Genomic DNA, 13,521 nt, shown 5'->3' with positions numbered 1-13,521 from the left:
GCTTCTATTAGATAATGCTCCTTGAAATCCTACACATCTAGACGATTTCAATTCGAACATTAGAGTCATATTTCTACCTCCAAACACAACTTCACTCATCTAACCTATGGATCAGGGTGTTATATCGAATTTAAAAGCATACTATTTACGCACAAAATTTGCTCAGGCATTGTCTGCAGTAGACGATGAGAAAAATTTTACGTTAAGAGACTTTTGGAAATCTTACAATATTTACCACGCCATCCTAAACATTAATAAGGCCTAGGTGGAAATTACTAAAAGTTGTTTAAATGGCGCATGGAAGAAAATATGCCCACAGCACGTAAAAGGCTTTGAATGATTTGAAAAAGACAAATCATATGAAGAGGTTACAAATAACATTGTAAAGGTTGCAGAGCTACTTCAGTTGGAGGTTGATGCCAAAGATGTGGAGGAATTAATAGAGGAAGAGGAGAAGGAATTATCTAAATAACTTATTGATTTGCAGGCAGCGACAGTAAAAGAAGAAAATGCTGACAAAGCTCAAGATGAACTAAATGAGGAGCCGAGACACTTCATCGCCAGAGAGATGGCAATGGCATTTCGTGAAATTGCACGAGCAATGGCGAGGTTTGAGAAGACGGATCCTGACAGCGAACGATTCTTAAAAGTTAACAGAGGGATGAATGATATGCTTGCTTGCTAGAAAGAAATCTACGATGAAAAGAAAAAAGCCACCATCAAGTCATCCATTAATGTTCTTTCGTAAGGTTGAGCAGCCAACCACTTCTAAATCTCCACAGCCCTCAACTTCCACAGCAACGTACTTATCAGCTGAAGACGTTGATTCTGGCAATGATGCTCGAGAGGTAAAACTTACTGACGTTATGCCTGTCTCCTCTCTTATTTTGTAATTTTATAATTATGAAATTTTTTTAAATTGCACACTTTTGTAATTTTTCCTGTGCATGAGATAAAAAATTGAATAAATACAATAAATAATTCTATTTACATGTTCATCGAACATTTCTTTTTTCATTCAATCAATTCAGTGAGCACAGCTGCGAGTGCTGCAAAGCATGCGGGAAATTATGACTTGCGTAGTCGGAATTTCCCGCATGCTTTGCGGAATGCAACCCTTATTTATTTTAAATAATAAATAAAATAAAAAAATAAAATAAATTAAAAAAAGTTTTACTTGTTGAGCTGGTATATATGTGAGTGAATGTCAGATCACCTGATTAAACTATGCAGTGACTGCCTCAACAGCATCAACAATTTACTTGAACCCTTTCTATTTAAGCGTATCTCATCCCTGTAGAAGCAGTTTCTCCTGCTAACAAGCCAGCACAGGTCACTCTGAGAAATATTCAACACTATCAGCTTTGCCCAGTCTCTCCACGGCTGAATCGATCAACAAAGCTCTCAATATGTGTTCCCTCCTATTGCATTTGGGCAGGATTATGGAAATTATATAGTTGACATAGCAAAGAAGACAATCTCAGCAAACAGATATTCACTTTTCATTGATGCTTTTTAAAATGGTTTCTAAATTAGAAAATGCAGGTGCAACATACCAATTTACACAAAGCATTAAGTTAAAATATTTAAGAAATACTCTATCATCTTATATAAAACAAAGCTCAAATAAAGAATCATGTTTTCAAAAGTAGAAAGATTTCATATTGGAAAAAAATTGTACTACTAACCTTTTGGTATGACAGTGTATGTGTATGCCTTAATATTGTATCTTCTAAAGAAGCAATCCACTTGTTCCTTTCTTCTGCATCACGTGCTAAGAAGAAAATTAAAACTATATCTCAAAGAGGTATTAAATGTCTTTTTTTTTTTTTTTTTTTAACAACACTTTAATTAAAAAAGGATCTTTTACTGGATCCTCAAAAAGATTCCATATTCAGTTTCAATATCATCTAGATTTGTTCACTCAATTTTATTCTAGAAAACACATTTGTATTGCAATCTGACAAATATACAAAACAAGTACACTTGTATACAAGTTAGAGGTCTGCACGAGCTTGGGGCCTTGCCCTTGGGCTTTGGCCCAACCTGGCCCTCGGGCTGGGCCAGGCCAGGCCAGGTAACACAAATGATATTTGAGCTTGGGTCAGATACAAGTAATCGTAAGGAATTGTTTTTCAAACATTTCAGGCTATTTCTTACATATATTTTCAATTTTTTTTATGTATTTAAATTCTTAATCTTAATTTTTTGGAAAAAAATGTGTATTACTTGTTTGTTGACACTTTTCAATGACCAGTTAAGCATACTAATCCAACTTCTCCAAAATTCGCCGAAATTTATACTCTTTCGTGGAAATGACCTGCAGGTGCAGCAATCTCCGAAAGAAATTTTAGTCCAGCCAGATTAGTAGTGCAAAAGCATCAAACCAATTTAAGTAGCAGCAGGGTTGACTCTATTTTAGTTCTGCACAACAATTTGTAATAAAAAGTGTGTGAAGAGAAGATGGCTGGTAAAGGTGGATATCAATATTCATTTTAGAATTATATTAAATATAGTAAATTGAAAATTTATTAACTAATTTATTTTTTTATAATTTAAAAATAAATTTTAAACGTTTTAAATTTTTAAAAAATAATTTAAAATAAATGTAAAAAAATTATTTTTATATAATTAATATTGATAATTATTATTGTTATATAATTATTAATATTGAATTTTAAATTTTTTTATTATTATTAAACTACAGAAACTAATGCTAGAGATTTTATTTATATAAAAAGTTTCAGTCAGCCTGAGATAAAAATCAGTTCGGGTGGGTCGGGTATGGGTAATGAAATTGAAAAACAAATTCGGGATTGGGTCAGGCCTGGTCTAGAAGGCCAGCCCAGGTAAAAATAAAAAAATGTAGGCCCGTGCAGACCTCTAATACAAGTATATGAAAATGCTTCTAAGTTACTCAACTCAAACAGGTATCAGATATCATTAGCATTTTCAAACTAACTACTCTAAAGTCAAGTCACTACGACAGATTATGAAAACTCTTTGGCTAAGGATACAAAGCAAAATGGCAAAGCATTCTTTGCTTAATAGCATTAGTAGTGGCATATAATGCAAGAAAGCAAGCTTATAGCATCAGCCAAAAAAAAAAAAAAAAACACTTCAATTACCATTTCATCTATCCATTCCCTCCAATAGCTTGTCTAGTTCTGTCCTGAACTTATTTAAGCTATCAACTTCCACAACAGATGAAAGTTTGTTTTGGTAATCAACGACTCATGAGCTAAAGGCAAAATTCCACACATCGATTCTGCAACCATCATTCCTTAGAATTTGTGCCCCCTTGTATGTGTGCGGTCAGAGCAAGAGGAAGAATCAAATCAGCATTGGTCTGAAAGCCTTAAACACCTTAATCATATTTCCTCACAGGTGCCTAGTCACTAGATGCTACAATCTGCAGAAGTGAAGCCCTTCTTGGTAAGAGCACCCCTTTATTCTGCTGACCAATCTCGTTGCCCTTTTCTGTACTCATTCCAACAGCTCCACATCCTTCCTAAAATCAGACCACCAGACCTGTATGCAGTACTCAAGGTGTAGCCAGACCACTGCCTTCTACAGTGGGAAAATCACCTCCTTATCACTGCTAGTAAAATTCCTGTATATCAGTTGACAAAACCCCACGAGCTGTACTGGCAGCACTGCTCAGAGAACTTCATATCCAACTGCACAATTACCCATCTTTTTCATTTTCCAATACACTGAATGTAGTACAGGTCAACCATCACTAATCCGGCTACCGGTAATCAGGTTCCACCACTAATTCAGACATAATTCGTACTTGCTTCGGCAGTACATATTCTAAAATTGGAATGATACAGAAAAGATTAGCATGGCCCCTGCACAAGGATGACACGCAAAATCGTGAAACGTTCCACATTTTTTTTATCCCCGGGGGCTCACATCTGGTGAGTATGGGCTTGGCACACCCAAGGTCCTGAGCTGGATATCATCATTCTTCTCTTTCTTGGTGATTTCCTTCTACCTCTCTCTCTCTCTCTCTCTCAGGATAACTCAGGAATTTTTTTTTTTTGCTGGTGCAGCATAAGCCTCAGGCTTCCTTGCACCATATAACTAATAATAATAATAACAATAAAATAATTTCGACGAACGTAATTTCAAATTTCCCGGGTCGGCGCACCAACCTGTCACTACTTGCTTTGGTGGCGTTGGTTGCAGCATCAGCTGTTAGTGTGAACTCGTAAACACTGGAAAGCCATTCCCACACTTGTTTTTCTGCATTTATTATTATAACCTGCTCACATTTAGCACCAGCCATGGTTCCAATGCATAAAGGAAAACACCGTACATTGTCCATAACAGATAAAGTTGAACTTCTGAAAAAAAACTTGACAGCAGTGTGTCTGTGAGAAGTTTAACTCTAATTAATTGTAAATTCCAGCAATTTCTCTCACTTCCTCTTATTTTAGTAATTTTCTTTTAGCCATTCCTTTTTAGATTTTTTTTTTTTTTTTTTTTTTACAAGACTTGTACAAACTTGCGAAAAAACAACACAATATGATGGATAATACAGAGCGCTAATGAACTTGTTTTCACAAAATCTCTAACAATACTGACAAACTTATTGCAACGCTTGAGTTTATTATATCACAATTAGTTTTATTGCAACGCTCACCGAGCGTGCAATAAACTAATCACAAACGACCTTCATATGTATGTGTCACATAATAGCGTCACACGTATGTGGCCGACACGGCTTCTTAAGAAATAAAGTAACCTACTGAGTTATGCAAAGCCATTAGAAAGAAACTCAGAGAGGACATAAGAAGATTTAACACAAGAAAAGTAGAACAAGCATTAAGGGAAAACAAAGGATTTAAATCAGCAGCCATGAGCAGTAATACAGAAAGACAAATGATACTGAAACTGAAAAATAGCGATGGTGTACTTATAAACAGCAGAGAAGGCATAATTCAAATAGCAGAAGACTACTATAGAGAATTATATAAGGAGCGACGGAATGATGCCAGCAGTGGGGAAGATCGATTGCAAAGTAGCAAAACATACGACATACCCGATATTCTTCCTGATGAGGTAGAACATGCATTGAAGAAAATGAAGAATCAGAAAGCCTCGGGGGAAGATGAAGTTACTGTAGAGTTGTTAAAATTGGGAGGAAGAGACAACACAAAAACTGGCAAGCGTCTTCACAATGTGCATTAGAAAAGGTGTGACGCCTAAGCAGTGGAATAATGCAATCATAGTTTTGCTGCATAAGAAAGGAGATAAATCAGAAATTGGAAATTATAGACCAATTAGCTTGTTATCCCACATCTACAAGTTGTTCACAAGGGTCATTACTAACAGATTAGAAAGAATACTTGATGAGAATCAACCGAAAGAGCAAGCTGGCTTTAGGACAGGATTCGCAACTATGGATCACCTTCAAGTAATATCACAGCTAATGGAGAAAGCAAATGAATATAAAACACCATTATGCCTGGCATTTGTGGATTATGAAAAGGCATTTTAATCCATACAGCATAAGGAAATGTTTCGGGCACTGGAAAGACAAGGCATAGATACCCCATATATTATGATTTTGAAGAAAATATATGAGAGTGCTACCTCCTTTATTAGACTAGACAAAGACAGTAGGAAATTTAAAATCGAGAAAGGAGTTCGACAAGGAGACACAATATCTACGAAGCTGTTTACTGCTGCCCTTGAGGAAGCTTTCAGAAGATTAGACTGGTCGCAGAAAGGAGTCAATGTGAACAGAGAGTACCTAAACCATTTACGATTTGCAGATGACATTGTGGTCATAAGCCACGATCCCAAAGAATTAGAGGAAAATCTTAATCAGTTATGCACAGTTAGTAAGGATTTTGGACTAAAGATGAATATGGCTAAAACAAAAGTAATGATGAACAAGTATGCCACAGAAAGGGAAATAATGATTGAAGGAGCAGTAATTGAAAAGGTGGAGTCATATACTTATATGGCAGAAGTTATTAGCTGTAATAATGATAAATGGCTGGAAGTCAAGAGAAGAATAAATTTTGGATGGATAGCATTCAGGAAATATAGTCACATACTGAAGAGCAATAACCCAGTTTGTTTGAAACGTAAAATAATGAACCAATCTATACTCCCCACCATGACTTATGGAAGTGAAACTTGGGCACTCACCAAAAGAATGGAAGAGAAGCTGAGAACTACACAGCAAAGAATGGAACGAATTATATTGGGAATCAGACTGTTAGATAAGAAGAGAAACACATGGATTAGGCAGCAAACTCAAGTCATTCCCACAAAAGACATTTTCTATAAAGGACATTCTTATCAAAACTAAAGAACTAAAATGGTCTTGGGCAGAACACATAGCTCGAAGACATGATGACAGATAGACTAAGAAAATAACAGAATGGTATCCAAGAGGAGCTAGAAGAAAACCTGGAAGACAAAGGCGGAGATAGATAGATGAAATTCATGAGTTTTTGGGTAGTAAATGGATGGCCAGTGCTCAAAACAGAAGGAACTGGAAAGTTGCTGGAGAGGCCTTCATCCTGCAGTGGATTGAAAATGGCTGATGATGATGACTGGGCCACATATATGCAACATAAAAAAAAAAAAAAAAAAAAAAAAAAAAATTTTTTTTTTTATTTTTTAAGCAAAAAAGACAACACTGACATTACAATATTTATTTCAGAATTACTAATTAAATTATTTGCTAAATATTTTTTGACCCCTGGGGAATTTTTTTCTAGGCAGTCAACATGTTAAAGATAGGATGAGGTGGTTAGCCGTTAGGTAAACTGTGCTAAAATAACCACCAGTGATTAGGCAAACTCACTAATCCGGCACCCCACAGGTCCTAACACTGTCGGATTAGTAACGGTCGACCTGTACTACACAGTTGGTACGTTTCTCTGGGGTTACTTCTACCTATATTCAGTACTTTGCATTTGTCAATGTTAAACTTCAGTTGCCACTTCTCGTCCCATCTTTTTCTAGATCCTGTTGCAGTAGCAGTCTGCCATTAACAACCCTGCCAACTTTTGTATCATCTGCATACTTGGACATTGTCTAATATACCTTCATGAATATCACTGATAAATACAGAACACAACAATGGGCCAACCACTGAACCCTGGGGGACTACACTAATAACATTACTTCATGAAGAGCAACGTCCACTGATTACCACTCCAACTTCTCCCACTCAATCAGGGTTGTGTGGGAGAAGATGCAACTTGCCTTTAATATCACCAATTTGTATAGCAGTCTTATTTATGTGCAACAGTATCAAAAGCTTTCCTGAAATCAAAATAATTTTTTGAATCCAGTTCCTTTGTGACCACATTGTAGTAACTGATAAAATTGATCAAACAAGATTTTCCCTTAAAAAAATGCAGCTCTGTTTGTAGTATCACTGCAGTCTTGTCTAGATGATTCTGCATTATTTATTTTTTACCAGTGACTCCATTATTTTACCTGGAACAGAAGTTACACTAAAAAGTCTGTAATTACTCGTGTCACCCCTTGATCCCCCCCCTTCATGAACTGGGGATACTCTCATAATTATGGCTAAGGGTTTGCTTACTTCCTTCGCCGCCTCCCTTAATATAACTGCATAGATCACATCCATCCCAGGTGCCTTTCTTAAGTTTAACTTCAACAATTTCTCCTCCACTTTCCTCTCAGTTATTACAATATCATTTAACTCCCCATTAGAGTTTGATAAACTTCTGGCTCCACTTGCCTACAGAATACTTCATGCGTGAATGTAGATGCAAAATACTCATTCAGTTTTTCAGCTACCTGAGCAGGTTCGACTGTTGATGATCCTGCTCAGCTACCTGAGCAGGATCATCAACAGTCTAACCACCGATATCAAGTGGATCAATCTGATTCATCCTCTTCTTTCTACAGTTTACATATGTAAAGAAGTCATTTTCTGTTTTTTTCTGCATCCTTTGCAAAAGATTTCTCATAATCTGCCTTCACTTGCCTAACCTCATTTGTGACTCGATTACAGGCTAGCTTACATCTAGCAGAGGCTTCTGTGTTGCCTGATAATTTATATGCATCCCATGCAATATTATTCTCTGCCACAAGTCCCATTATTTCATCAGACATCCATTTAGGCCTAAACCTTAAACAGTATTTATTAGCCTCACAAAATCCAACCCCACGTTCGAGCAATATGGACATGTGTGAGGTGGTAACAGTACATTTTTTGAACTGGCCAACAGGGCCCTGGAGAAGCTGTGACAGGCCCAGCAAGTCAACAGTGGATAAAAAGTGCTACAAAAAACAAAGAAGAATCAAAGCCGGACTGAAAATAATGGTAAATGACATAGCTTGGACACTGGACCACAAATTTTAACACAATATACTTTCTTTAATAGGCAAGTGGAGGAATTAATTGATATGATGAAGGAAAGGAAACTGGACATTTTGGGTTTGAGTGAGACTAAGTGGAAGAAAGAAGTGTATGAGAGAAGGATTTACATTATATTGGAAAAGTGCAGAAGATAAATCCAGGAATGGAGTATGTATTACTATTAACAAGTAAATAAATGCAAGAATCAAAGAAGAATTAATGAACAAATAATGAGACTTGCCTTTGATTGTGAAGGAACAATTATTACTCTAGTGCAAGTTTAAGCAGCCCAACAAGGAGCAGAAGACAGCGAGAAGATCAAATTTGAGGAACAGCTGGAAAGGACCATTCTAGGAAGGAGTGTGGTAATTATGGGAGATTTAAATGCACAGGTAGGGAGAGAAAGAATGGTTCAAAAGTGTTACTGGAACTTATGGATATGAACAAAGAAATGAATAAGACCAAAGGCTGGTGGATCTGTGCTTGCGAAATGAATTAAAATTAAGAATAACTGGTTTGACAAGAAGCAAAGCCACAAGGTAACGATATACAGGAGAACTTTGGTTATCTGGAATAATTTGAAGGGCTAATTTTTCTTCTTCTTCTTCTTTTTTTTTTTTTTTTTTTTTTTTATTAATGGTAGTATTTGAGACAAATGTTTATTATGCTAAAAAAGTATTTCTGTCTGGTTTTTTTTTTACGTTGTATATCTGGTGAAATGTTGAATTAGGACTGATGGGTTTTCTTGGAAACCATTAGTGATAGAATTTAGTCATTCGCTTAAGTGAATCCAATATTCCACGACATATTTTGTTCTCTTCATTTCGTATTATGTTTAGTTTAGCTCCAGATTCAGTAAGAATAATAGCAGCCCCAAATTGTGCGATTCATTTTCTCAGTATTTTTTACAGTAAAATATCAACAGAAACAGCACTGAAATGGGCCGAAAACCAGGAAGAATGTGATATAATCAAATCAATATTATTAAGGAAATTGAGAGATTTAGCAGCAAAAAAATAGATCACAACAAACGAAACAAAAAATGACCGAACATAATTTTTAAAAATTACTTTAAATTTTTTCCACATAAAATTTACAGTAAAATACCTATTTGAATATACACATGTAAATTTGCGAATTTTTATATATAAGTTATTTTTTTTAATTAAATAAATTAGTTTTTTCACACTATTTAGAGTCTTTTTCTTTTATCTTAATACATTATAACAGAATTTATTTAATTTTACCTTATGTTCGATTATCTGGAAAATTTTGCTATCCAGAAGAGATCTGACATTAATTATTCCGGATAACTGGCGCTCTACTGTAGTTGGGATGATTATAGATTATAGAATACAGTAATAGATTATTTTATTATTGATAGAATATGAAGCAGGAAGGTGACAGATGTAAAAGTTATACTCTCAGTAAGTATGCAGAGTGACCACAGACTGTCGGTGGCCAAATTTAGGATAAGAGTTGAGAATAAAAATAAAACGAGTAAAGCTGGACAAAAGATAAAGATCTGGAAACTGCAGAATCAAGAGATAAGAGAGGAGTTTGAAGAGAAGAATAAATTAAAGAGAGAGTACTAAGTATAATGACAAAAGGTGCCAATGAGGAATGGGAAAATTAAGGTGATGGTTCAATGTTTGTTTGTTATTTGGATTTTAGGAGCATTACCAACTAAGGCCATATTGCTCCGGGGATATGCGGTGGTCATTCCCTGACCTTTCCGCATCCTCCGTATTGGGTGGTAACAGGCTCGAACCCCAGTCTAATCAAGAAGCATGTGCTATGCACTGCTGCTCCTGCCCACCTAGCTACGGAGGCCCCACGTAATGATTCAAACAGCTGTAAAGGTACGTGGGAGAAGCCTAGTGAATGACTGAACACTCTCGCGCTCATGTATGCGCTCTCCCAGTCTGATCACGCACAGCATATTTAGTATAATTTATCCATTCCTAATATTTTATGTTATGTTTGCATTTCTGTATTTATGTACCTTTCTTGCTGAGGAAGGGGTTCATTACCCCGAAAACTACATGTCATGTTAAAAACTTATTAAATTTATTTTAGTTACTGCTTCTGAAAAACTTATTAAATTTATTTTAGTTACTGCTTCCACTGGCTCTGCTGTATTCTCTTCTTCTGGAGGATATTAATTGAAATAGCAAGATGATATATGGGGTGTTGAGGAATAAGAAAAGGAAAAATGAAGAACCTGGGTGCTTAGTCAATATGTAGGTGAAAAATTAGTCAGAGATGAGAAGCAAATCAGGAAACAGTGGCAGGACTATTTTGTAACCAGGCTTAATGCTAAGGCCAATGGGAAGGAAGATGATGTAAAAAGGACAGAGTCCACAGAGGAAGAATCCAAAAGTTGATCTTGATGAAATAAAAACATCAATGAAAAAGATGAAGAATGGAAAATCACCTGGAATAGATGAGTTACCAGTGGAAGTTATTGGGGCTGCATGCAATATTGGACTAAAATGGCTTTATGATATTATCAGCCTAGTTTGGAAAGAGAAAAGAATACCAAACTGGATAAAGGGAATCATTATACCAATTTTTAAGAAAGGGTCCAAAAGAGAATGCAACAACTATAGGGGAATCACCTTATTATGTCACTGTGAGCGAATTCTTGAGACAATATTGAGGAATAAAATAAAAGAGACAATGAGAGAAGAACAGTATGGATTTAGAAGAGGAAGGTCAAAGATTGACTTGATATTTCCCTTAAGAGAATTGCTAGAAAGACACTGGGAGTTTGCCAAGAGCCTTTTTTCTGATATTGTTAGACCTTGAAAAGCCATATGATAATGTGCAAAAAGAAAAAGTGAAGGTTTGGAGAAAATGGTAAATAGATAGGGAGGAGATAGAGATGATTAAAAATGTGTTTAAAGTGTGAAAGTTGTGTGAGGACAAAATTTGGGGGGGGGGGGTTCAGATTGGTTTTCAGTGTCCAATGGACTTCGACAGGGTAGTGTATTCTCGCAACTACTTTTCATTATTGTCAGACAATATCCTTGCAGCAGTGGATGATAAAAAGGTGAAACAGCAGTGTTTGCAAATAATGTCGTCCTTGGGGCAAACAAGGAGGAAGAATTTCAAGAAAAACTAACGCTGGGAAAGGGTAGTTAGTGAGTATAGTTTAAAGATAAGTGGCCAGAAAAATAAAGAGATGGTGATGGATTGAGGGGGAGAAGTGAGTATAAAACATGTGAAATTGGGGAAGGAAATGTTGGAAGCGGTGGATAATTTTAAGTTCCTAGGGAGTTTATTAACAAAGAATGGCAGCCTAGATATGGAAATAACTAGGAGAATAGCAGCTAGTCAGAGTTTCTTCTGTAATGTAGTTTGCCTGTTGTGGGCTAGGGAAGTTCTGCCTAAATAGAATATGCTGCTGAGACGTGTAGGATGAATAAAAAGGATTCTAGCAGAGTCCAAGTAACGAAAATGAAGGTGCTAAGGACTATGCTAGCTAAAACTAGAAGAGATAAAATAAGAAATACTGATAAAAGAATGAATTTGGGAATAGAAAGTCTGAGAGAGAAGATGATTACATCACATTTGCAATTTTTTGGACACACAAAGAGAATGAACTTGGACAGGTTACCAAGAATATTCAAGATGAAAATGGACAAGAAGAGGTCGAGAGAAAGACCCAGGAAGAGGTGGAGAGATCGGATTAGAGAAGATGTGGAAACAAAGGGAATTGAGTGGGAGAGAATGATAGACGACAAGATCTGGGAAGACAGAAAAAGATAGAAGGCTTTGACTCATCTGATCCAACCTTAGGTTGGAACATTGTTGAAGATGAAGACTCAGTTGGTATGAAAAGCCTAGTAGCTTCTACGATTATTCCTTGAATGCTTCCCATTTAAAATTTGCTGTTGGTCACATCATCAGTTGGTCCCACTATACAGAATTTAAAACCTGTCTGAGACCACTATAGTCACCTTTATGAAAGCAAAAACCCTCCCTTTAACTTTGATGGTAGTTATATCTTTAAGTAAATCCCAAATCAATAACTGATTACTGCCACTTAGTGATTCTTTTATCTGCATATTCCTAATGCATGAATAATCACTGCTGATAATCAGATCAAGAGTATTACTCCCTGTTGTTGCCTTTGTAACATGTTGCTGTAGAAAACAATCATTCAATAAATTACAAAAGTCTTTCTAACCTGTGAGCAACCAACCCGCAAAGCTCCAGTTAATATGTGGAAAGTTAAAATCCCCCATTACAAGATATTCTGATTTACTGGCCCACTATTTCTCAGTACAGCTGTTCGTTGTACTCAGAGTCTTTAAGCAATAACACACTCCCAACTCTCATTTTTGTTTTTCAGTACTTGTCACACCAAACTGACTCAACATTGCACTGGCCATCCATGGCAACTGGATGCACCACCTTAGATTTTGTGCACTTCTTAACTAAGAGCATAACCCCTCCTTTCCCCCCTGCTATCCTCTGTCCTTTCTGAATGGCTGTTTATCATGATTGTCATTAGATAATGCGACTGTCGTGATTTACAACAGATAAGTGTGGCAGGGCCCTACTTATCTATTGTAAATCATGACATATTTATAAGGTAGACTACATCTATCTCTCAGAATCAGAGATTGCGAAGAAGTTCTATTGACTTGGTAGTTTCTGGGGAGTCCAAAATTTTAAATTTTTTAGCTAATATTCACTGAGATTTTAGCATTCAAAAACTCACTATTATGAAGCTATTACTATAGTTATGGGCGCCTCTGCAGCCAGGTGGGCAGGAGCAGCAGTGCGTAGCACATACTTCTTGATTAGACCGCAGTTCAAGCCCGTGATCACCAAATACGGAGGATGCGAAAAGGTCAGAGAATGACAACCGCATATTCCTGGAGCAATATGGCCTTAGTTGCTAATGCTTCTAAAAACTAAATAACAACAATAGTTACAGTAGCGAATGATAACAATGGCAATGCTATCTTGAATTTTCTGCCACTTAGGAAATTTGATACCCTCGGCAACCATGATGGTTAAAATTTTAAAATTGTTGTCAATAGACAGCTTGCTGCTTGAGGATTTCAACATAAGCTTGTTGCACAAATTGCTGCCACCAGCAATTTGTGCAACTAAAAATCCAACTAGAAACAAGAAAATAA

The 13,521-nt window shown here is 36.3% G+C and overlaps 1 protein-coding gene and 1 non-coding gene across 4 annotated transcripts in view; one reads left to right on the top strand and one right to left on the bottom strand.

Moving 5' to 3' along the window:
• LOC150078504 (oxysterol-binding protein-related protein 9) overlaps positions 1 to 13,521 on the bottom strand; it is a 607,385-nt gene that overhangs the window by 529,067 nt on the left and 64,797 nt on the right. For all 3 annotated transcript variants that reach the window (XM_090385178.1, XM_090385176.1, XM_090385177.1), the window contains exon 4: positions 1,689 to 1,774. In XM_090385178.1, coding sequence (XP_090241304.1) covers positions 1,689 to 1,774 — 86 coding nt within the window. The remainder of the gene's footprint in view (positions 1 to 1,688; positions 1,775 to 13,521) is intronic.
• LOC150078505 (U6 spliceosomal RNA) lies at positions 3,793 to 3,899 on the top strand. Its single transcript, XR_016547659.1, has one exon. It is a non-coding gene; the product is annotated as a U6 spliceosomal RNA (small nuclear RNA).

Source organism: Mastigoproctus giganteus, chromosome 11, assembly GCF_048544385.1.
Source record: "Mastigoproctus giganteus isolate SK-2022 chromosome 11, ASM4854438v1, whole genome shotgun sequence".
Lineage (NCBI taxonomy): Eukaryota > Metazoa > Arthropoda > Arachnida > Uropygi > Thelyphonidae > Mastigoproctus > Mastigoproctus giganteus.
The sequence above is the reverse complement of the archived record's forward strand: the minus strand, read 5'-3'. Positions and strand labels throughout refer to the sequence as shown.